The 22,119-nt window shown below is 62.1% G+C and overlaps 1 protein-coding gene across 5 annotated transcripts in view; it reads left to right on the forward strand.

The window, feature by feature from the left end:
- The window catches only part of CCDC187 (coiled-coil domain containing 187), a 52,167-nt gene that overhangs the window by 21,098 nt on the left and 8,950 nt on the right, over window positions 1–22,119 (forward strand). For 4 of the 5 annotated variants that reach the window (XR_011255067.1, XM_069579917.1, XM_069579918.1 and 1 more), the window contains 12 exons: window positions 1,099–1,661; window positions 2,016–2,103; window positions 6,486–6,598; window positions 11,338–11,390; window positions 11,740–11,853; window positions 12,067–12,188; window positions 12,277–12,368; window positions 15,711–15,790; window positions 16,361–16,548; window positions 17,772–17,859; window positions 18,972–19,118; window positions 20,000–20,157. Coding sequence is in view for 4 of the 5 variants with exons in the window: in XM_069579917.1 (XP_069436018.1) it covers window positions 1,099–1,661; window positions 2,016–2,103; window positions 6,486–6,598; window positions 11,338–11,390; window positions 11,740–11,853; window positions 12,067–12,188; window positions 12,277–12,368; window positions 15,711–15,790; window positions 16,361–16,548; window positions 17,772–17,859; window positions 18,972–19,118; window positions 20,000–20,157 (1,806 nt within the window). In the remaining variant the exon portion in view is untranslated. The remainder of the gene's footprint in view (window positions 1–1,098; window positions 1,662–2,015; window positions 2,104–6,485; window positions 6,599–11,337; window positions 11,391–11,739; window positions 11,854–12,066; window positions 12,189–12,276; window positions 12,369–15,710; window positions 15,791–16,360; window positions 16,549–17,771; window positions 17,860–18,971; window positions 19,119–19,999; window positions 20,158–22,119) is intronic. The other variant, XM_069579919.1, reaches the window with a different exon arrangement.

Consider the following 22,119-nt stretch of genomic DNA (forward strand, 5'->3'; position numbering starts at 1 on the left):
AGCTATGAGCCATGCCGTGCAGAGGCACCCGGATGGACAGGTCATACTGAAGAGATCTGACTAAATGTGGTCCACTGGAGAAGGCAATGGCAAGCCACTCCAGTGTCCTTGCCTCGAGAACACCATGGACAGTATGAAAATGCAAAAGATAGGACACCAGAAGATGATCTCCCCTCTGTCAGAAGGTATCCAGTGTGCTACTGGGAAAAGGCAGAGGGCAATTACTAACAGCTCCACAAAGAATGAAGTGGCTGGGCCGAAGCAGAGACAACACTCAGCTGTGGATGTGTCTGGTTGGTGAAGTAAAAAGTCTGATGCTGTAAAGAACAATATTGCATAGGAATCTGGAATGTTAGGTCCATGAATCGAGGTAAGTTGGACATGGTCAAGCAGGAGATGGCAAGAGTGAGTATCAAAATCTTAGGCATCAGTGAACTAAAATGGACAGGAATGGGAGAATTTAATTCAGATAACCATTATGTCTGCTACTGTGGGCAAGAGTCTCCTAGGAGAACTGGAGTAGCCCTCATAGTCAACAAGAGGGTCTGAAATGCAGTACTTGGAGGCAACCTCAGGAACAACAGAAAGATCTTGGTTCGTTTCCAAGGCAAACCATTCGACGTCACAGTAATCCAAGTCTATGCCCCAACCACTGATGTCAAAGAAGCTGAAGTTGACTAGTTCTATGAAGACCTACAAGACCTTCTAGAACTAACACTATAAAACGATGTCCTTTTCATCAAAGGAGATTGGAATGCAAAAGCAGGCAGTCGAGAAGGCTGTGTTTTCATTCTGCTGATGGGGTCTTTTGACACACACATGTTTTTAAGTCTGAAGTAGCCCGAGTGGCCCGTTTGTTGTTTTGTTACCAGCGCTTCTGGGGTCATATCCAGGAAATCACTGCCAACCAGCCTCCTTCCTTCTAATAGGTGTGCGCGGTCCGTCGTGATCACCACGGTCACAAACGGACGAAGTGAAGAGACACTGGGCCTGGCCCGGAAGCTGCTTCCACGTGCACCCCTGTACACCTGTGTCTCCCACGCGCATGGAAACGATTGCCGCCCCTCAGGCTGATCCCTGTCCCTTCTCTCCCTGCAGCTTCTGCCTGTGTTTGAACAGAGCCTTGAACCCCACCAAGACTCTGGAGGTGGGAGGCTCCCAAGATGGCTGGGAAGGCGCGCCCCTGCTGATGCCAGCCAGCTCCTCCCTGGGGCCCCTGAAGTTCCAGGACCTGAGTATGCACTGCCGGAGCCCGGGGCTCTGCATCTACCTGGACCCTGAGGAGTCGGAGCGCCTGGGCATGCCGGGCCCCCTGCACTTCCGATACAAGCAGGCCCGGCTGCAGGCCCTGGAGACCATGGCCAACATCCTGAAGCAGCGGATCGACGTCCTGACGGACAAGCTACGCCGCTCCGAGGCAATGGACGCGCTGGTGGGGCCTGGCCCAGGGCCGCTGCCCTCCGGCTCCAGCATGCCGGCCTGCCCCAGAGCCCTGGTGCCCAACGTGGGCCAAAGGGCGCCCTGGGACTGGGCAGAGCTGCGGGCCAGGCCACTTCTCTCCACCCCTGGCTTCCCAGACACGGAGACGGTGCGCTGGAGCCCTGGCTGGGAGCGGCTGCAGAGTGCGAGCCCCAGGGCCCGCCATGCCAGCGAGCCCATAGGTAGGGCTACCCCAGGCCCCGCTGACAGCCAGGGGCCCCACTTTCTCCTTGCCCCTGGGTCTCTTCCCCTTGAGGGGGGATGATGGCTAGACCCCGGCCATTGTCCCTCTGTGCCTGTTGTCACCGCCTTGCCTCTGCTGGGGCAGGGGTGGGCCCTGGTCCTAGGTTGACGTCCCGCCCCCTCCCCGCCCCACCTCCAACTCCGCAGAGGGGCGAGAGAGCAGGACCCCTGTGCCTCCTGCCATGGGGATGCGGGGGGACGCGGGGGGACCACCTCACTCCCTGCAAAGCGGCAGCCCCTCCCCACCCTGCCGGCCTGTAGGAAGTGAAGTCCTGGTGCTCCTCTCTTGAAAGGTTTCACGGACAGTGGACGCTCCGAGCTGGACGGGAGGCTGGCAAGAAACGTGGCTTCTTTCCAGGCCCTCAGCCCCTTCACAGGGAGGTAAGGCTGGGCGCTGCCCTTGAACGACCTCATGCCTCGGGCGGGCGCAGCCGGGCCAGCGGGGCGACACAGCTCCTGGCCTGTCCTGGGGAGAGGCGGGCCTCGGACGCCTCTGGCTGGGCTGTGCACAGTGGGCCGCCTGGGGCCCCAGTCGCCAAGGCGTCCACAGGTGGCTGGCAGGCTGGTCGTGTCCGGGGTGTGGAGACTGGGGCCCTCCATCTAGGTCTCTTGCCAGTGTCAGATCCTCAGGACCGCCTGCCCACAAGCCCCTGAACAGGCCCGTCTCCAGCCCTGACCTTCTCTGGGGCCACTTCACACAGGTCCCTTTTCATCAGTGGTTAAGGACGGATGACCGGCCTGGGGCAGGGGCACCAGGGGCCCTCAGCAGCCCTGCTCTCGTCCCAGCCAGCCCCGCCTGGGCCCGCGAGGCCGCCTTAGCAGTCACCGTCCCGGGGACGCTCTGCTGGGCCCAGCCTCACACCAGGTCCCCCGGCCGTGCAGCTGTGCCCACCCCTGGCCTCTCTGTCTCCCAGCTCATCTCCCCCCCAGCAGCCAATGTCGCTGCCCAGTGCCCTCAGCCCTGGGGCCCTTGTCAGCCCCTGGACTTCACTGAGCAGCTGTGGCCCCATCTCCTCCTGCAAGGACTGCCCGCTCCCACCCCAAGAACCGCTACTTCAGCCCCACTGCCTGGCGGCTCCCGCAGGCGTGAGTCCCTGTCCAGCCCTCCTCCCCGGCCAGCAGTGCCCTCCTGGCCCCCAGCCCCATCGGCTGCCTTCCCAGCGCTGCCCCAGGAGGGTTTCAGACACCCCGGTCCCACCACCTCTGTCCTGGGGCAGCCATCCCCTCCCCCGCCCTGCCAGGCAGCCCCTCGCAGGATGCCCCCTCACCTCGCGTGGCCACAGGTGCTCTGTGACTTCAGGCTCCAGAGCTCAGAGCCAAGGGGGAGAGGGGGTTCCAGAGGGGGTCAGGCCAGTGGCGGGGGGTGTTCCCAGGGGGCCGGCCAGAGACACTGGGAGGGGATCCTTACCACGCACTTCGCCAGGTGTGTCCTGGGCTCGGTTGCCGGGGTTGGGGCCTTGGGGGGCCGCCTGGGGGGTGCAGTGCTCGTGAACAGAGAGGACAGTGGAGGGTGGAGACTGTGGCCGTGGTCAGAGAGCCAGGAACCCAAGTGGGGCGGGGGAGGCCCTTGCACGGGTCGGGGGGTGGTCAGCGCAGATCCCAGGCCTGTGCTGAAAGCACACCCCACCCCCAGCCTGAGTCCTCCCTAGGAGGTGGGGGTTGCCTGTAGCACCCCATTCCCCCAGCGCTGCCTCTCCCCCCTCCCCTTCCCTCCCCTCCCCTCCCCTCCCCAGCCCTCCCCTGCTCTCCCCTCCCCTCCCTTCCCCTTCCCTCCCCTCCCCTCCCCTCCCCAGCCCTCCCTTCCTCTCCCCTCCCCTCCCTTCCCCTTCCCTCCTATCCCCTCCCCGGCCCAGCCTCAGTCAGGTTCTGACTCTGTGTGGGCGCTCAGTCGTGTCCGACTCTTTGCGACCCCATGGGCTGTAGCCCACCAGGCTCCTCTGTCCATGGGATTCTCCAGGCAAGAATACTGGAGTGGGTTGCCATGTCCTCCTCCAGGGGGGTCTTCCTGACCCAGGGATTGAATCCAGGTCTCCTAACAGGCGAGTTCTTTAATTACCACTAGCGCCACCTGGGAAGCTGGAATGGAATTGTTGCCACCAGTAGGGGTCAGCATTGGGCCAGACTTGGCCGCCTTCAGCCCTTGCCCTTCCCTCCTGCTCCCGGTCTAGACCTTGAGAAGGGGAGGGGGGATGGGAGGCTCCAAGGTGGACATCTGTACGTCCCCGCTGCTGGATGGCCAGCAAGGTCCTGTGGGCTCATCCAAGGTCTCAGAGCCGGGGAGCCTGGGCACGTGGCCCCCCCACCCCAAGCCATAGAGCCTTCCCACCAGGCACATGGAGTGACCCTCCCCGCCCCTCCCGCAGCCTGCCTGGGCACAGAGAGACGGCAGAGGTGGAAGTCGTTCAGAGCCATGCCCTGGACGGCCCAGCACCCTTGGAGCCCAGGACCGGGGCCTCCACGAAGGCCCCTGGCCCCGCCCTGCCTTCTAAACTAGCCACTCACCGCTCCCGGGGGTTGCTTTGCGGCCATGCCTCTGGGCACCTCCCTCAGTGCCCTGTGAGTCCTAGGCTGCAGGGCACAGCTCTGCTCCCCAGGGCCTGGCCCATCCTGCCTCTCAGGCCAGCTCCTGAGTTGGGGTGGTTCTCCTCCACCGGGTGCTTTCCTTGCTGGGACCGCGGTGCTCAGTAGCTGGGTGGGGACGGAGCTTGCTACCAGCATTGGGTGGTGGCGACATTAGGGCTTCCCCGCTCAGCCCCCCCACCCCCGACGGAGCTGGGGCCCCTGATGCCCAGTCCACCCCCAGCCTGTCTAGAAGGAAGGACGGGAGAGTGTGTGGCCTCGCTGTGTGCCCGCCGTGGCCCCGCAGGCCTCCCTGAACCTCGGGCAGTGCTTCCAGCACCCTGAGGGCTGTATGCTCATCCCTATTTTGCAGATGGGGAAGCTGAGGCTGGTGGAGGAGAAGTGACCTGCTTAGGGGGAGGACAAACCAAGGTTCAGACTCCAGAGCCCATGGTTTTTCCACTACGCCCCCTCCCTGGCCAGTGGTTCTCAAATTGTTCCTCGGGAACTCGTTAGAAAATGCAGTGTCTTCCCTCCTGTCCCGGCCCTCCTGAGTCTGATATGCTGGGGGTGGGCCCCGTGATCAGGCGATTCTGGTGAGAACCACTGCCCTAGAAACAAATCGAGACCTGTGGTCAGCAAGCCACCGCCCCCAGGACCCACCAACAGTCTTTGTAAATAAAGTTTTATTGGCACACAGCCACACTCATCATGCTTACAAAGCAAGCGTGGCTGCTTTCCTGCCACAAAGGCAGAGCTGAGTGGTTTCCGTGGAGACAGAGACCCGGGGGCCCACAGAGCCTGAACACGGATGGTCTGTCTCTGTGGGAAATTCTGCAACACGTGGTCTAGATAATGGAGGGCGACTGGCTTGGGGACTGATGGCCCTGGAGGACGCGGCTCCTTCCTGCCCTTTGCTGATCCCAGGTGGGGGTTACTGCGCCCCTCAGGTCCTGGGTTGGGAAGAAGGGAGCGAGAAAGTCTAGAAAAGACCCTGCAGCGACCTTGCCCCCCATGCCTCCATGCCAACGCATTCCTGGAGCAGCCCCGGTCGCCACTGCCTCTAGGAACCCTCTTCCTCTGACCGTCAGAGCCCGTGGTCAGGACTCCTGCCCCAGCACCCCTGGGGCCATCCCGGGATCAGCCCCTGGGCCAGCCCCTCACCTTCGCAGCATCTCTTGTCTCAGTCCCAGGCTGCTGCCCTTTGTGGAACAGTCTTCTTACGCCATTTCCCCTGCAGGGTCAGGGGCTAAGCATGGCAGATGCTCAGCAAACACCTGTGACTGTGGGTCCGGCAGGGCTGGAGGCCGCGTCTCCATGGCCCGCAGGTGTGGCCGTGTCTTCAGTCACTCGAGGGGGTCCTGGGTGGGGGTGCTGGGTTGCAGGAGGGAGGGGCACATACACCGATGAGACGTGAAAGGAGGCGGGGTGTCACCACCGCTCGTCCGAGCCCAGCACACGCGTCTGGGCCGTAGGCCCCTAACTCGGAGAAGCTGCCGCCCACCTGTGCTCAGCAGCTCTCCTGACCCACCTGGGCTGCTGCCCTCTCAGGAGGGGCCCAAGGCCACGCCTCTCCCCGTGGGCAGACGTGTCAGGCAGCTTGCCCCGATGGAGGGCAGGTTTCTGACTCCAACAAGAGCAGTTCGACTCCAGCCTTCCTGGTTACCTGGCCAGCTGAGGTCCCTCTCCGATCAGGGTGGCAGTGCAGGGCACAAGAAGACGGTGATGGAGTTAGAGCTTGGCCGTGGGCCCCGCTCCCCCGTGGGCCTGGTGGACAGTGCCCCCAGCCGATGGCCGAGGGGGCGGAGATGAAGGATGTGCCCGTCATGAAGCAGATGGAGGACTGTGCCCGTCACCCCAGAGCAGGCGCTTTGAGCGAGCAGACCGAGGACAGGCGAGGGCTTTCAGGCAAAGGACATTCTGACGTGGGCCCCAGCCCTGGACAGTGGCCGTGGACGCCAGGCGCTCCTGCCGGGAGCTGGTCCCCCTGCAGGAACAAGGACTGAGCCCCAAGTCACTGCTCACAGATCAGGCCCAGCTGAGCCAGGGCATCCTCCGGTCCCAGGCCCAGCCCCTCTTTGGGCCTTGGGTCTCCCTGGGTGCCAGGCCTGCAGAAGCCCAGCCTCCTGGCCCTCCCCCGGCCCCCCGGCTGTCTCCTGTCTCGAGGGTGTTCGCTGCTCACACAGGTGTTTGTGTGTCTGCAGCTCACTCGGGGTGCCGGCCACGCCGGACCCCTGCAGCGGCTCCCGGCGGCTGGAAGAGACACACTCGGCCAGAGGGGCAGGCTTGGTCACACCCTGGACCCTCCGGAGCTGTGGTAAGGGCGCGCCTGTGGATAGGCCCTGGGCTGGCTGGTCGGGTGGCCAGGGAGGTCCTCTGGGGACCCCCTCCACTGCCTGACGCTCGGCGAGGCTCTGGGTGTAGAGAGGTCCTTTCTTGGCTGGAGCGTACCCGCGCGTCGGTATTAAAGCTTTTTGGAGGCTTTCCGGGCCGGCCATGCCTCTGTCCTGACTTGACCCTTGCCCTCCTGAGGGCTGAAGGCTTGCTTCATCCACAGCTCTGCCGCCGGGGCCCAGCCCTCTGCCTTCTCTTCTGCTAACAGAGGGTTTTTGTTTCTGGCTATAGCTGGGACTTGCCCAGAACCCTGGAGCTGGTGCTTAGCTGGGGCCTGGGGGTGGGGCGCCCTCCGAGTACCCTCCTGGGTTCAGGCCTTTGTCCTGGCAGTGTGCAGAGTAGGGCATGAGCTGGCCTGTGGGATGCTCTGCCCAGTGGGTGCTCAGGGAGGGGCTCAGCTGGAGGGCTCTGGCCTGGGGCTGGGGATCAAGCGCTGTTCTGAGAGGTCTGGGAAGCGCATCCATTTTATCTTCATTTTTCAGTTGGTTTTCTCCCAAATAAGAATAAGATGTGCTCACATCTGTAGGAGAATTGGGCTCTTGTAGGTGCATTCAGAGTGAACCCCGACCCCTTCCCCGCTCAGGAGCAGCCCCAAATAAAATCTGCACCACCTCATGGGCCTGGGCGGAGTTGCCCGTCTCACAAGGAGGGCGGTGAGGCCTGTGGGGTCTGGTGGCCTGTGGAAGGCCTGGGGGGTCAGTTAGCAGTCCCCAGACCCCCCTGGTGCCTGGGGGAGAGGCGGGCAGGAGGAATTTCAGCCTTGCGCTCTGGTGTCCCACTGTCCTGGGTTCAGAGCTGCCACCAGGCAACAGGGGGTGTGGGGGACCCCTCGTGGATGAGCAGCTTCCCAAGAGGTTGCCCGCAGCGGTGCCCCCAAGAGACACCTGCCCCTCCCTGGAAGACAGAGGGCCCCTCAGGCCAGGCTGGGCAAGAGGTGGGGAACAAAGCCCTCTGCGGACCAGGGGTGGGCACGTGTGAGCGTGTAGATATGTGTGTGTGTGTACGGGGGTCCCGGGCCCTCTGAGAAGGAGGCCTCTGTGTCATTCCATCCTGCAGCCAACCTCCCCCCACCACCCTAAGGTCTGGGAGACCCTCCCGGCTCAGGGAGGGGGCTGCCCGGGAGCCCGCTAGTCTCTTGGCTCATTCTCCCTCTGCTTGCTCAGCACCAGCTCACTGAGGACCTGCCAAGCCTGGCATGGACCGGGCACCAGGCCCTGCCCTCAAGCAGCCTGCCTTTTAGGAGGTGGTGAGCAATCAAAAGATGCCCTGGTGACCACCTGCAGCTGTCAGATCCTGGGCAACCAATGCCCAGGGGGAGAGCCTGCCCGGAAGTGGGTGGACGCTTCCAGCACCAGTTTCCAGGAAGTGAGGCCCAGTGAGGGGCATGAGCTGCCCAGGTGCCCAGGATGGGCTGGGACCAGGACTTGGGCTCAGATGCCAGCTCTCTGTCCACCCCTCTCCGTCGTCTTGGCCGAGCAGGAACTAGGAGGCGGGCGGGGCACCTCTGACTCGGGCAGCCCTGGCCCCTCGGGACCGTCAGCTGTTCCCGGTCTGTGAAGCGCCGTCACACTGGGACTCAGGGGCCAAGACGGAAAGCAGGTGGGCCGGGCAACAGCAGGGCCCTTGGCCTCCACTCCTGCTGGTCTGCAACGGCAGCCCACTCCATCCTCTCGGGCTGCACAGCCCATGTGTGCCCTGTGCTTGTGTCTGCCCACGCAGGGCGGGCCATGCCCGGGGTGGTGGCAGGGAGGTGGCACAGTGTCTCTGGGGACAGGCAGACCCACCCGGATCCCACGGGGAGGGCAGACAAGGGCATCCTCCTGTCAACATCCCAAAGGGAAGGGCTATCCGCTGCTGGTGGACAGGACGACATGCCTGGACACTGGACCACACTTCAGGGACCACACGTCAGGGATGGGGGCAGTGTGAGCTTTCCCACGAGTCACCCCTTGAGTGGGTAGCCTGGGTGGGGGGCTAGGGGAGGGCGAAGGAAAACAGGTCAGCAGCTCCTTTGTGCTGAGTTACCTCTTCCCCAGGGGTGCCTCTCGGCAGGCAAGGGCTGGGCCACAGACCTCCCGAGGAAGGAGGGGCCTGGAGCGAGGGTGCCTGGCTGCAGCCCACCAGGGGGCCCCTGCTCCCCCACTGTGCCCCCCAAGTAGCAGAGCCGAGGCAGAGTGCTCCTCCCCAGCCCGCCCCCTCCCACAAAGATGGCCTCCTGGAGCCTCTGAGGTCTGTGTGGGCAGAGCTGTGGGACAGGCTCCCATCCCCCACTCAGCTGAACCCCAGCAGGCCAGGTGCCAGGCCAAGTGCTGGGTCTTCCAGAAAAACCCACTCCTTTCACAGCTTTGCCTGCAGGCCGCCTCGCTGGGAGGCCAGGAGCCAAGCAGGATCTCAGGAGCCCGCCACCAAGGAGCGAGCACAGCCCAGAGTGCGGGCGCTGGGCACTCCCACCAGACGCCTCCTCCAGGAAGTCTCCCGGATGACACCTGGGCTGGGTCAGGTGCTCTGCTTGCCCGTCTCAGCGTGCTTGGTGGGAGTGAAACTCGCGTGTGTGCCTCTGTCTCTGTGGGCCACGAGAACCTGAGGGTCTGGCTCTCCTTGCAGCCCCGGCTCCTGCTCGGCCAGGTGCTTGGGGAATATTTGCTGAGGGCATGAATGACTTCCTGAAGGCCCTGAGGCCCCCTGGGCCTGTCTGTGTCACACACGACAGCTCACTGGTGTCACCCTGCCTCCGGGCAGGTCCCAAGCTCACGCCCCTGTTCACGGAAGAGGAAGCCAGTGCTCAGAGAGGCATGACCCCCACCACCTGACAGTGAACGGCAGAGCGGGGACTGGGGCCCAGCCTTTCCCACTGGCAGCAGCACCGGCCCAACAGAACTTTCTGCAGTGACAGAGATGTTCTAAATTCTGGGCCATCTGATGTGGTGCCCACCAGCCACGGGTGGCTGTGGGGGCCTCTGGGACGTGGCCAGTGCTACTGAAGAGTGAAGTTTTATATTTTTGTTTCCTCTGAGTTTAAACGTGAACAGCAAGGGCGGCTTGCCATTGGACGGTGAGGCTCCGGCCCTCAGACACGGCAGCCTCTCGCCCGGGCGGGGCCCCACTGGCTTTGTTTTGGTTTGAGGCCGTGGGCCCCCAGCCGCAGCGCGGTCAGGGAGAGCTCACCTGGTCCTCATCACCCCTGTTGCCATTGGCAACAGTAACAGTCGCCACGTATGTGTTTAATCGTCCCGTTGGAGCCACAAGGCCACCAGGCGCTCTGGGGTGGCAGGTCGTGCTGGATTCTTGGGGCCCCTCCCCGATGGTCATCAGGAGTTGGGAAGCGAGGCCGGTACCATCCTCTGCTCAGCAGGGCCGGCTGCTCGGGGGCCCGGGCCGCATCCGTCTCAGGGAACACTTGCTTTCTCCCGGATCACAGCTCAGAGCTCGGGGACCCACAGCCCGGGGTCTCCCTGGTGACCTGTCAGGGGTGCTGGCCTGGCCAGGGATAACCAGGAAAGGTCTGCACCTCTTGGAGCAGCGGCTCTGGGGGCCTTGGCTCTCTGAAGCTTCCAGGCCCCTGGCAGAGGATCTGCAGGAACTCAGTGGAGGACCGGGGCACCTTCTTTCCAGGCCACAAGCAAAAGCAAGGGAGGAGTGGCCCCTTCTCCAGGGAACTGCCAGGCAGCTGGGAGCACAGGGGAGCATGCTAGGCGTCCCCCAAGTGCCGTGCACGTCAGCTGGCTGGAGCCCCCGCCCCTCCCCTGGGCTCCATGCTGCCGTGTCCTCAGCGCCGTGGAAGCGCCCAGGAGCCGTCCGGCTGCCGTTCACAGCTCTTTGGCCTCTCTAACGTGGGACGCTGAGCTGCTCTGGGAAGCAGGGCGCCATCCTCCTCTCTGCACACTCACAAAGGATGACCCAGGAGCTCGTCCAAGAGCCACCAGGAGGGCTTGCCGTCCACAGACCTGAGGCCTCTCTCGGGTGGGGAGCCCCCGTCCTCTGTGCCCCCCTCTGCCAGCTCTCATGGGGGTCTTGCTGAGAAGATGGAGGGTGGGGATGGAGGAAGCGACGCTCGCCACCCCCACCTCTGACAACAGTCACCCCCTGCCACCCCAGGCAGCCTCCGAAGGGTCAGGCCGGGTCGCTGGGGCCCCCACTGGAAACCAGAAGCCCTTGGCCACCTGGGGAGCCTGAGGTTTCCGAGCCTGCACTCTGGACAGTCCCAGGGAGGTCGCAGGGCTGTGCCCCTCGGCCTGGGTCACCGCACACTCACAGGGCTGCGACCCTTATTAGGGCAGCCACTAGGTATCAGAGCATCTTACCACGGGGTGTCCCCGCGGAGGCGCTCACGGACTAGCGCTTTTTCCAGGGCACCCAGCGGGTGAGTGATAAGCCGAGGCCTGTCTGGCAGTGAAGCCTGTGTTCTTGGCCCCAGCCATGTGTTTGCAGCCTGGGGTCCTTGCTCCCAGGGGAGGGTGGCTGAGGGTCAGGCAGGGAGAGCCCCCCGCCGAGGTGGGGACAGGGTACAGTAAGGCAGCAACCTGTCTCCTTGCCCCGCAGGCTGGGGGCCCTGCCCACCCTCCCTGGACGTGCAGGGAAGGGGTCCTCTCCCAGCGCGTGTCCTGCAGGCCCAGGCTGGGTGAGGGGAAGCCGCCCAGCCACGGCTTCTTGTGGTTTCTGCAGGCCCGCTGTCCGACGTCCGGCAGAAGTCGCTGAGCTTCCTGGAGTCCCTGAAGGTATGTCACCTTTAGACCGCTTCTGTTTGGGGGTCCATCGGGAGCAGCTTTCACCCCCTGAGGCTGAGTGGCAGGGGCCCCAGAGTTGAGAGGGAGGGAGGGGAGCCTGGAGCAGGAAGGAAGCCCAGGGCCCCGGCCGGGCCGAGGCAGGGAGGCTGCGGGCTGGGGAGCAGGGTGGTGGGCTGGATGGGGTGGTCCTCCCAGGGGGACGCTCTGTAAGGGTCCAGTCCTTGGAGGTGACACCACCTGCCCTCTGAGGCGGGGGCCTTGCCAGGGAGCGGGGGTAGCAGGCAGGGGCAGCAGGCGGGGGCCCCGGGGAGTCCTGAGGCTGCTCCTCTCCTCCCTGCAGCCGGACTGGCGGGAACAGGGGCAGGCGCTGGCCCTCCTTCGGCGGCAGGGGGAGCTGGAGGTCTGGGAGACGCAGAAGGCCCTGGGGGAGCTGCTGTCCAGACCCAGGCTGGAGGTCAGCCGGCCGGCTTGCCCCCTGCGGCCCAGCCCAGCCTGAGAAAGGCTGGTGGGAAGCATGGGTCAGGTCAGCCTGGGGAAGGGGGGGCCGTGGGTCCCATCCCAACCGAGGGCCTCCGAGTGCAGCTGCCCTCAGAGTAGGCCTTGGCTCCTCCCTGGGACCCCTCCTGGTCCACCCTCCACAACACCCACCTCCTTCCTGTCCTCGAAGCGGCTGAGGGAGGAGCACTCGACCCAGGCCAGGCCAGGGGCGGCCTTGGAGCCGGAGCAGCCGCAGGTGCACGTGGATCTGGAGCCGAGGACCTCTCAGAGTGCCGCGGCAGCCAGACCCAGGTATGGGCCCCCTCCCAGCGCACGAGGGGGCCGGGTGGGGGTCTCGGGCCGCGTAGGTCACAGTCTGCAGCGCTCTCTCACCTGGCAGCTCATACCCACTCCCGGGCCGAGACGTGGCCGCGCCCTCCCCGAGTCCCCAGGACGGAAAGAAGAGTTGGGCAGATGGGTCAGCTCACGCAGGTGAGTGGTCTCAGAACCAACCCCACAGCTACCCGGACAGCACAGCTCGTGCCCCGCATGGGTCCTGAGGGGGCAGCGGGGTCAGGTGCCCAACAGAGGGGCCGGGGATGGGGTGACCCGCCCACGGCCTTACGGGGCAGGCGGAACTGGGGTTTGAAAGTGTTCCAGTAGTCATGCATGGATGTGAGAGCTGGACTCTAAAGATAGCTGAGCGCCGAAGAATTGATGCTTTGGAACTGTGGTGTTGGAGAAGACTCTTCAGAGTCCCTTGGACTGCAAGGAGATCCAACCAGTCCATCCGAAAGGAAATCAGTCCTGAATATTCATTGGAAGGACTGATGCTGAAGCTCCAATCCTTTGGCCATCTGATGTGAAGAACTGACTCATTGGAAAAGACCCTGATGCTGGGAAAGGTTGAAGGCGGGAGGAGAAGGGGATGACAGAGGATGAGATGGTTGGATGCCATCGCCAACTCGATGGACATGAGTTTGAGTAAACTCCGGGAGTTGGTGATGGGCAGGGAGGCCTGGTGTGCTGCAGTCCATGGTGTCGCAAAGGGTCAGACACGACTGAGGACTCAGCTGAACTGACTGATGCCACAACATACCATCAGGCATCACTGCCTCCTGCTTGTTAGGGCACGCAGGGAGCCAGTGAGCCAGTTAGTAGACACACCACCCCCACCCACCCAAACTGGGGGGCAGTGAGCCCGGACTACAACAGGAAAGCTTTCGCTTAGATGCCTAGCGAAACAAGCCAACAGCACGGGGCATGGCCAAGTAGGGAGGCATGGTGGGCGGGTCGTCTAGCCCTGTCTGTCCTGCTCCGGGCAGACCTTCAGGGTGAGCGCCACCCTCCCGCTGAAATCCTGAATACAGCCCATCTCTGTCCCTTGGGGAACAGGGAAGCCCACACTCTTCCCAGGTCTGCCAATACGCCCACCTCCGTCCCTCTGAGCGGGCATTCCTTGAGGCCTCTCCAGTGCTGGCCCCGTGCATATCCAGTTGGATACTGGATCCAGTGTTGGCAAACAGCGTTCCCTGTGTGCAGGCTGCAGGGGCAGCCCAGCACAACCTCCGGGAGTTTGAGCCATGGCTGGGCTGGCGGTGGCAGACTGAGCGCGCTCCCTGGTGGCATGTGATGGACTTGTTTGCTCCTGTGATGGACTTGCGGTTTAATTTCCTCATGGTCAGTTCAGTCCAGTTCAGTCGCTCAGTCGTGTCTGACTCTTTGCGACCCCATGAATCGCAGCACGCCAGGCCTCCCTGTCCATCACCAACTCCTGGAGTTCACTCAGACTCACGTCCATTGAGTCAGTGATGCCATCCAGCCATCTCATCCTCTGTCATCCCCTTCTCCTCCCACCTTCAATCTTTCCCAGCATCAGGGTCTTTTCAAATGAGTCAGCTCTTAGCATCAGGTGGCCAAAGGATTGGAGCTTCAGCTTCAGCATCAGTCCTTCCAATGAACACCCAGGACTGATTTCCTTTAGGATGGACTGGTTGGATCTCCTTGCAGTTCAAGGGACCCTGAAGAGTCTTCTCCAACAGCACAGTTCCAAAGCATCAATTCTTCGGCACTCAGCTTTCGTTATAGTCCAACTCTCACATCCATACATGAGCACTGGAAAAACCATAGCTTTGACTAGATGGACCTGAGCCCAAATATGTAGAGATGTGGGTCTATCTTGGTGGATGTTCTGTGAGCTCTTGAAAAGAAACCCTGGTGTTGAGAACATCACCGTTTAGGGTTACCGCGTGCCCTTGGTGGACCCACGCCTTTAAAACTCTGCCCTCACAGGACAGCCCTCTGTCCCCAGTGGCCCGCGCTGCTCCGCGGCCTGCTGTGCCTGGTCCAGCTACTCCTGCTTCCCACAGCTAGCATCAGACAGTCCAGCTGGTCTGTCTTCTCCATCCCCCCACTTGTAACGAATGTGTGTTTTGGTATTTCAAGTGTGTTTCTTGGAGGCAGCCCGTAGGTGGATCTTGCTCCTTTGTCTTATTATATAATCCAGCAATCTCTGCCTTTCCCCTGGAGTGCTTAGCTATTTCCATTGAACAGAATTATCATTATTGTTAGAGTTTTTAAAGATTTTTTTTTAATGTGGGCCATGTTTTAAAGTCTTTATTGAATTTGTTGCAATATTGTTTCTCCTTTGTTTTTGGAGTTTTGGTCACAAAGGCATGTGGGATCCCCAACCAGGGATTGAAACTGCACCCCCTGCATTGGAAGGAAAAGTCTTTTTTTGTTGTTTTGTTTCTTTCTCTTTTTCATTTATTATTATTTTTTTTTGAAGGCAAAATCTTTACCACTGGACCGCCAGGGAAGTCCCAATGTTGCTAGGTTTTGAATCTATCATCCTGCTATTTTCTTTTGTCTCAACTGGCCTTTTTTTCCTTTCTTTTTTCTGCCTTCTTTTGGATCAAACAAGTATTTTTTTAATCATTTGATTTTCTCTCTGTTGTTGGCTGCTGAGCTGTAATTGGCTTCAGTGGTTGATCTGGGATTTACAACGGTACCTGTGGTGTACCTTCACGTGACATTCCACTGGCTCATCCAGAATAGGAGGCCCTTACAGCCCTCCATTTCTTTTTTCTGGACTTTAGGCTACGGTAGTCATGCAATTTATAACACCACAATACATTTTTTTAAACATTCAAGAAACTTTTAAAATTTATATATTTATGTATCTACACATAATACACATGTAAGTATACCCATACGTGTATATGTGTGTGTATGTACACATCAGTTCAGCTCACTCGCTCAGTCGTGTCCAACTCTTTGTGACTCCATGGACTGCAGCACGCCAGGCCTCCCTGTCCATCACCTACTCCTGGAGCTTGGTGAAACTCATGTCCATTGAGTCGGTGATGCCTTCCAACCATTTCATCCTCTGACGTCCCCTTCTCCTCCTGCCTTCAATCTTTCCCAGTATCAGGGTCTTTTCCAACGAGTTGGTTCTTCACATCAGGTGGCCAAAGGATTGGAGTTTCAGCTTCAGTATCAGTCCTTCCAATGAAAATTCAGGACTAATTTCTGTATTTTCTTCTCTGATTACATTTATTCTTTGATTAAAGTCTTTTTTAGATAAAGGCAGGTCAAGGACACGACTGGGATTGGGGTGTGTGGGGGGAAGAACCATACAGTCCTCCTCCGTTTCACGGCCTCTTGAAGATTTGGCTGGGGCTGTGTGTCTGGGTGAGGAGGGTTGTGCTGTGGTGGTGGTGGTGGTGGTGGTGGTAGATTAAGTTGCCCAGACACCCTAGCTCGGTGAAGACTTCCTGTAAAAAAGGCCCCTGGAACCTTATATGACCAGCCATGCCTGTCTTTTGTCCTCAGAGCCTGTGCAGGAAGGGAGACCAGCCCAGCCCCCCTCCCAGCTGCCCCCAGCCAGGCTCTGGGAGGAGCCCAGGTTCCAGGTACAGAACCCCGGGGAAGGGGCTCACAACTGGGCCCCAGGGGAGGCACTGGCAGGAGGTAGGGGACCCAGCTCTCCGTCCCTGGGGACAATCAGGTGTTGAGACCCGCCCCTCCTACAGCCTGCACCCGGGGGGACTCCGCTGCCGGTCCTGTGTGAAGGGAGGCTCTCCCTGCCATGGGTGCTACCCACCCTTCCAGCTTACATCCGCTCAAGCCCCTTCCGCACGGCTGGGGTGGCAGGTGACATCGGTTTGGGGCAGGGCTGGCTGCACGTGTCAGAGAGGGGGGCCCAGTCTTTCCTAACCCACCCAGAGCACAAACAGGTGGCCGGCTTGAGTGCAGGGCCAACATGACAAGGACCCCACCCTGCCTTCTTCGGGAGCCACGAGTTGGGAGGAGGATAGTAACGTGTCCCGGGGAAGAGGGGCAAGACATGGAGAACAATGGGGCGGCCAGTCCCGGAAGGATCCCTGGAGGCGGCGGCCTCCTCCCCGGGGAGTTGGGTGCTGCTCCCACTCGGAGACGCTCAGTGGTGGTGACACGGCCCGGGTCGGCCTGCCCCACCGCAGGGGAGCCGGACGAGGCCCCGGAGCGCGGCGCCGGTACCCTTCAGCCGCTTCACGATCCAGATGCTGGAGCAGAGCCGGCGGGAAGAGGACCTGCGAGCGCGGCACCAGGCCGCGCTGCTGCGCCTGCGCGAGAAGGCGCTGGAGGAGAAGATGCGCGCCGAGCTGGCCTGGCTGGAGCATCAGCGAGGGTGAGCGCATGCGCGCCGCGCCGGCCCCGCCCCGCCCCCACTCGGTACCCCCCAGGGTAAAGTGCTGCTACCTCGGGTCGCGGGCGTTTGGAGAAAGTTTGATGTGACCAAAAGGTGAATACAGTGGCTTTGAAACCTCCCCTAGCCCCACATCTGCGAGACCATCTCTGCCCATTTTCCAGGCTGTCTTGGCAGGTCTTGTTCAGGGAGATACACACGTAGCTATTTAAACAGCATTTGGAAGGCTGGTGGTTTTCCAGACAATAGTCCATCCTAAAGGAAATCAGTCCCGAATATTCACTGGGAGGACTGATGCTGAAGCTGAAACTCCAATCCTTTGGCCACCTGATGTGAAGAACCGATTCATTGGAAAAGACCCTAATGCTGGGAATGATTGAAGGTGGGAGGAGAAGGGGGCAACAAAGGATGAGATGGTTGGATGGCATCACCGACTCCATGAACATGAGTTTGAGCGAACTCCGGTAGTTGGTGATGGACAGGGAGGCCTGGCGTGCTGCAGTCCATGGGGTCGCAAAGAGTCAGACACGACTGAGAGATTGAACTGAACTGAACTGACACGCCGTTGTAACTTGAGTTTTCGTTTAAAAGTCAAGAAACCCTCTCCCTGTCCCTGCATGAGTGCTACAACACCCAGCGCAGAGACAACAGCCCCCTTAGCCAGCCCCTCTAACTGGACCTCTGGGGTGTCTCCAACTCTGTGTCCTGAGTCATGAACATCCCAGAGATGAATTCCTTAAGGTAAATTTGTGGAAGTGGAATTCATGTCAACAAGGATGCATTTTTTTACAGCTACTTGTTATTCCCATATTGGTCTCCGAATAGCTCATCCCAGTTAAGATCACTGGCAGCTTACAGTCATGTGGGGGTCTTCTCTTCCATGATGACTCCCACCTCCCCAGAAGGGCCCTCTGGCTGGAATGGGGTGCCAGCACGGGAAATGCGCTGTCCTCCTGTCCTCTCTCCAGGCCCAAAGGTGGTCATGAGGGGATGGGGAGAGTGACAGTCTAGATTGGAGCCACTGGACCCCTCAGGGCTCCCCCGCCTGTCCACACACGGCCATCTCCTCCCGATGGCCCTGCTGTGAGAACCGGGCATGCCAGGTCCACCTGGATGGCTCGGGCTGGCCAGGACTGCAGTTTTCCACACCCACGGGCAGGCCCCGAGGTCAGCAGTCAGTCCAGTCAATCCATCTCCTCTGCCAGGTATCTGAACAGGACTGGCAGCTACGCAGCGCTGCTGGCCTTGGAAGAGAAGCAGCACCAGGCCCTCAGCCACCTTGAGCGGGAGCTGGTAAGGGCGGGCTCCCGGCGGGCGACCCCGAGGGGCTCCTGCTGCTCTCTGGGGGCTGGGAACGCGAGCACCTCCACCACAGAACTCCTGGGTGCTTGGCACCCTCCAGGGCTGCTCAGGGCTGCGTGGGGAGCGTTCAGAGCTGGTGGGGGCAGCGAGGTGCTCTGACCCCTGCAGCCTCCGTACAGTGGCCAGGCCGCTCCGAGCCTCATTAGGGGAGAACTGTAGCCGTGCGTGTTTCGGTGGGGTTGTTGGAGGGCTTGGCCCAGCTAGCACTGACCTCTGACCTCAGAGGGGACTGGCAGCTCCTCTGAGCGCAGTTTCCTCATCTGGGGTCAGGGGCCGTTGCGCTGGTGTCCTTTCGTTTCGGTCTCCAGACACCCCTCTGTGGGATGGGAGCTGGATGAAGAAACTGAGGCTGGGGGCTGGCGCTGGTCTTTCCCGGAGTCCCTCAGCTGCGAAGGGAGGGGTGGTGGTGGACTTGTCCTCCATCCTAGAGGACCTGCGCGGACCAGGGAGGTGGGGTGGCGGGTGTGGGGCTTCCCAGGCAGACGGGGCAGCGGGAGGAGCCCAGGAGACCGTGAGGAAGGGATGGAAGGGTTCCAGTTATCAAATGAGGCGGGGACCCTGGGGTCCCTTGTTGTGGGTGGAGACATTGGGGGACTCTGGGTCGGGGCCCTGCCGAACCTTAGTTTCCTCCTCTGACCTGGACAGGCTATCGCCTGCCCTGGCGGGGCACGGTCCCAGCAAGGTGATTCTGCTAAAGGGCGGCCATCAGAGATGTAGCAGGAGCCAGCGGACAGTCAGGGATAGAGCCCGGGACCTGGCGGGAGGGAGGGAGGGCGGGGGGGCGCTGGCAGGGGCACAGCCGGCTTGTACCAGCCTTGTTTGGAGGTACCCAAGGAATGAGCACCCCAACTTCCCTCCTGCCTCCCACCAGAGCCCGCTGATGGCCAAACCCAAGCGGCGGGGGAGGCCAGAGTGCGGGGTTGGGGGGACCTCCTGACTGAGCAGGATGAGAAGGGCACAGACATCTGCAGGGGCCAGGGGCCCCCAGTGCCAGAGCCGCCCCTCCCCGTCCCCGGGTGCCGACGTGTGCTCCTCTGGTTCAGAGGGGCATCCGGTACCTGCGGACCCTTCACCTGTCCTCTCACCGAGAGAGAAAGCTGCTCCTGCAGCAGCAGCAGGACATCGTCTCCGTGCAGAGGTCCGCGGCCCTCCTGCAGCAGGAACTTCAGGACCGGGCGTGGCTGCCTCAGGTGGGCGTTCTCACCCGGCCTGGGGGCTTGGCTCGTGGCCAGAAGTGCTGCTCACTGGCCGTGTCCTGGGCACGTGCAAGTCCTCTGTGAAACACCTGTGACCCAGGATGGGAAGGGATTTGGAAGGGTCGGGTGGGAGGGGCGGCAGCTGCTGCGGGGCCACGGGGGCTTTCCTGGCCTGGGCTGCCTGGCTGGACCCGGAGGAGGAGCCAGACTCCCCGCGGCTGGGAAGTGCTCTGGCCTGGAGGTCCGGGAGCTTAGTGAGCACGGTTGGGCAGTGTGGAGGGGGCTGGTGGGCCGGTGGGGGCAAGACAGGAAGGAGGGAGAGGCCCGGGCCCTTGAGAGGCCGGCCCCTCGGGAGCTGAGTGGCGGTGTGTCCTTGCTCCTGCAGCCTGTCCCCACCATCACAGGGAGGGGCGGTGAGGACAAGCTCTGGCGCCTGCCCCATGCCGAGCGCCCACAGGTTGGGGATGGTGGCTGTCTCACCGGCGGGCGGCGGAGGGTGGTGGGCTGGGTTCTGCAGAGCGGCTGGGGTAGTTTAGCAGTCATCCCAGTCATCCCAGGCCAGCCTGCAGGAGAGGGGTCCAGGGCTGCCGGATTCCACAGCCCCCACCTCTGTGGGTTCCAGCTCTGCGACCCGGGCGGCCTCAGGCAAGTGCTCCCCCAGCTCTGGGCCTCTTGTCTGCACCTGTCGGGGAGTGTTAGCAACTGACCGTAGGGCTCCCGCGAGCTGAGGGCCCCTGTTTCAGCCAGCCCGCTGCCTCCTCATGGGAGCAGGCTGCCTGCCGAGCCGCTGGCTGCCCTGCTGTGGCGGCCGCTGCATGAAGCCACCTCCTGCTTTTCCTAAGGGGAGGGCTTTTCCTCTGCGCTGTTTCTCTTAGAGGTCCAGCCCCGAAGTCAAGGCCAGGCAGGAGGAGGACCCCGAGACAAGCCCCCAGCAGCCGGAGGGGCCGACCCAGGGCTCCTCTCATGCCTGGCACACGCCTGGCAGTCCCCTCGGCCAGCACCCGCAGAGGAACGAGAGCCCGCCAGTCCCGCAGTGAGTCGTCACGGGCAGCCCTGGCCCTGGCGCTTGCCATTAAAAGCCTTGCCTGCTGGGTGGCCGTGATGTCACAGCTGCTGGGCCCTGCGCACCTGGCCACAGGGAGGAGGGGAGGGGATGCTGGGGGACTGGGATGGGAGTCCTGCCCCACCAGCTGGCCCACAGGGCTGGCGGCTGAGGCCAGAACCACCCTGGCCTGCTGGGAAGAGCGCAGGGATTCCGGCTCATTCCCAGCTGGACCACTGGCTGGGGTGTGTCCTCCCCACTCGTCTGCTGAATGGGGAAGGGGTGCCACCATCCCCAGGGCTGCTGTGGGCACAGTGACACAGAGCAGGTGGACCCACCTGGGTGGGTGGTGTGTGCGTGGGACCCCTAGCTGCCAGGCACCCCCTTTCCTCCTAGCCAGCTCCCAGCTCCTCCTCCGAGGGCTGACCGCCCTTGAGGCTCTAACCTAAGCACCTCCTACCCAAAGCCGCCTCGTACCCAAAACCGCAACCTGGGGGAGAGGCGCAGAGGTGACCTCCAACCCTGGGAAGCAGCTGGTCCCTCAAGAGTGGTCTTCTCAGGACCTCTGCCTGCCCTTAGGGGCACCGCCGCCATCCAGCAGCGCCTTTCAGCAGGGGGGCACATTTTCATGCCTCTCCCAGGAAAGGGGGTCCTCACACACTCGGCCCCAGGCCTGAGCTCCACTCTGGACCCTCTGAGAGCGCTTTTCACGTGCTGATCTATAGTTCACGTGACTATTGATCGCCCAGCCCAGGAATCTCTGACAGGCTTCCTGGCTGACCGGGCCTTCCTGGTACCAGGAGTTTGTTTATGGCACTGGGGCTGGCTGCTCGCCCCGAGGGTGGGGGTATGGCCTGGAACCGAGGTCCTTGGGGGCACGTGGCTCCTCATCACACCAGTGATGCAGTTCAGAAGCCAGAGAAGAGCTATGTGTCTGCGAGAGAGGCTTCAGAGGCCTGGAACCTCCCTGGGAGGCCCTGCCACGTGGAGGGACCGCTTCGCACTTTCGTTCTCCCAAGAGAAGCTCAGCACAGCACTGAGAAGCTCAGGGCCGGGCACATCCCTGATCCAGGGCCCTTGGGGCCCCTCGCTGCCCTGGCTGGGGGCTCCGGGCTGAGACCCATGTGTGCTGGGGAGGGCTGGGAGGGCTGGGAGGGACGGGACGTCTTTAAGGAGGCAGGGGGCGGGGCCTTCCATTCTGGTTCAGTTCTACCAGGTTCTGGGCCGGGCACAGCCCCTTCCCGTCCTTCTCATCCTTGCTCCAGGGCGGGCCGGGCCCTGCATCTGGACACACTGGTGCAGACAGGTGCCTGCTACTTCCTGCCCCGCAGGTCAGAACTCCAGCCCCTCTAGACGTCTCCTCCTTCGAAAGCCCGAGACTGGGTTTCTCGGCTAAGACAGCCCTCTGACCCTGCTCTCCAGTCCACACCCTGCCATGGGTGTCAATCCAGAGGAGGGGGATGCTCAGGGCCGCCCTGGGAGAGCAGCAAGCTGTGCCCAGTTGCAGCGGGTGCCTGGGAAGAAAGGGAACAGAAGGAATGCCCTGCTGCACCTGAGAGTGGGGGAATGTTCTAGAGCAAGGCTCCCCATGGGCATGACCTTAAGCCCAGAAGGGACCAGGAAGCCTGGCAGTCCTGTTCCTAGCCCCCCGCCTTGGGGCTGCGATAGGGGTGCTGTTCCCGCAGTCCGTGTGCCTGGAGCTCAGGTGGGACCCAGGCACGTTGAGTGCTGCACTCGGGCTGGGGGGTCGGGCTCCACGCAGACGTCCTGAGGGAACAGGGGCACAGACAGAGTCTCCCTCCCCGCACGTCCCCTGCCACCCCCAGCAGTGGCCCCACTTAGGGGTGCAGGTCCTGCTCGAGAAGCTGCCGGGCAGGGAGGGGCCAGGGCCTGTCTTCCTTCACCCGGTGCTGACCGCTTGGCCACTGCACACAGCTGTCCCCTGGATGTGAG

The sequence above is a fragment of the Ovis canadensis genome, chromosome 3, assembly GCF_042477335.2.
Source record: "Ovis canadensis isolate MfBH-ARS-UI-01 breed Bighorn chromosome 3, ARS-UI_OviCan_v2, whole genome shotgun sequence".
Lineage (NCBI taxonomy): Eukaryota > Metazoa > Chordata > Mammalia > Artiodactyla > Bovidae > Ovis > Ovis canadensis.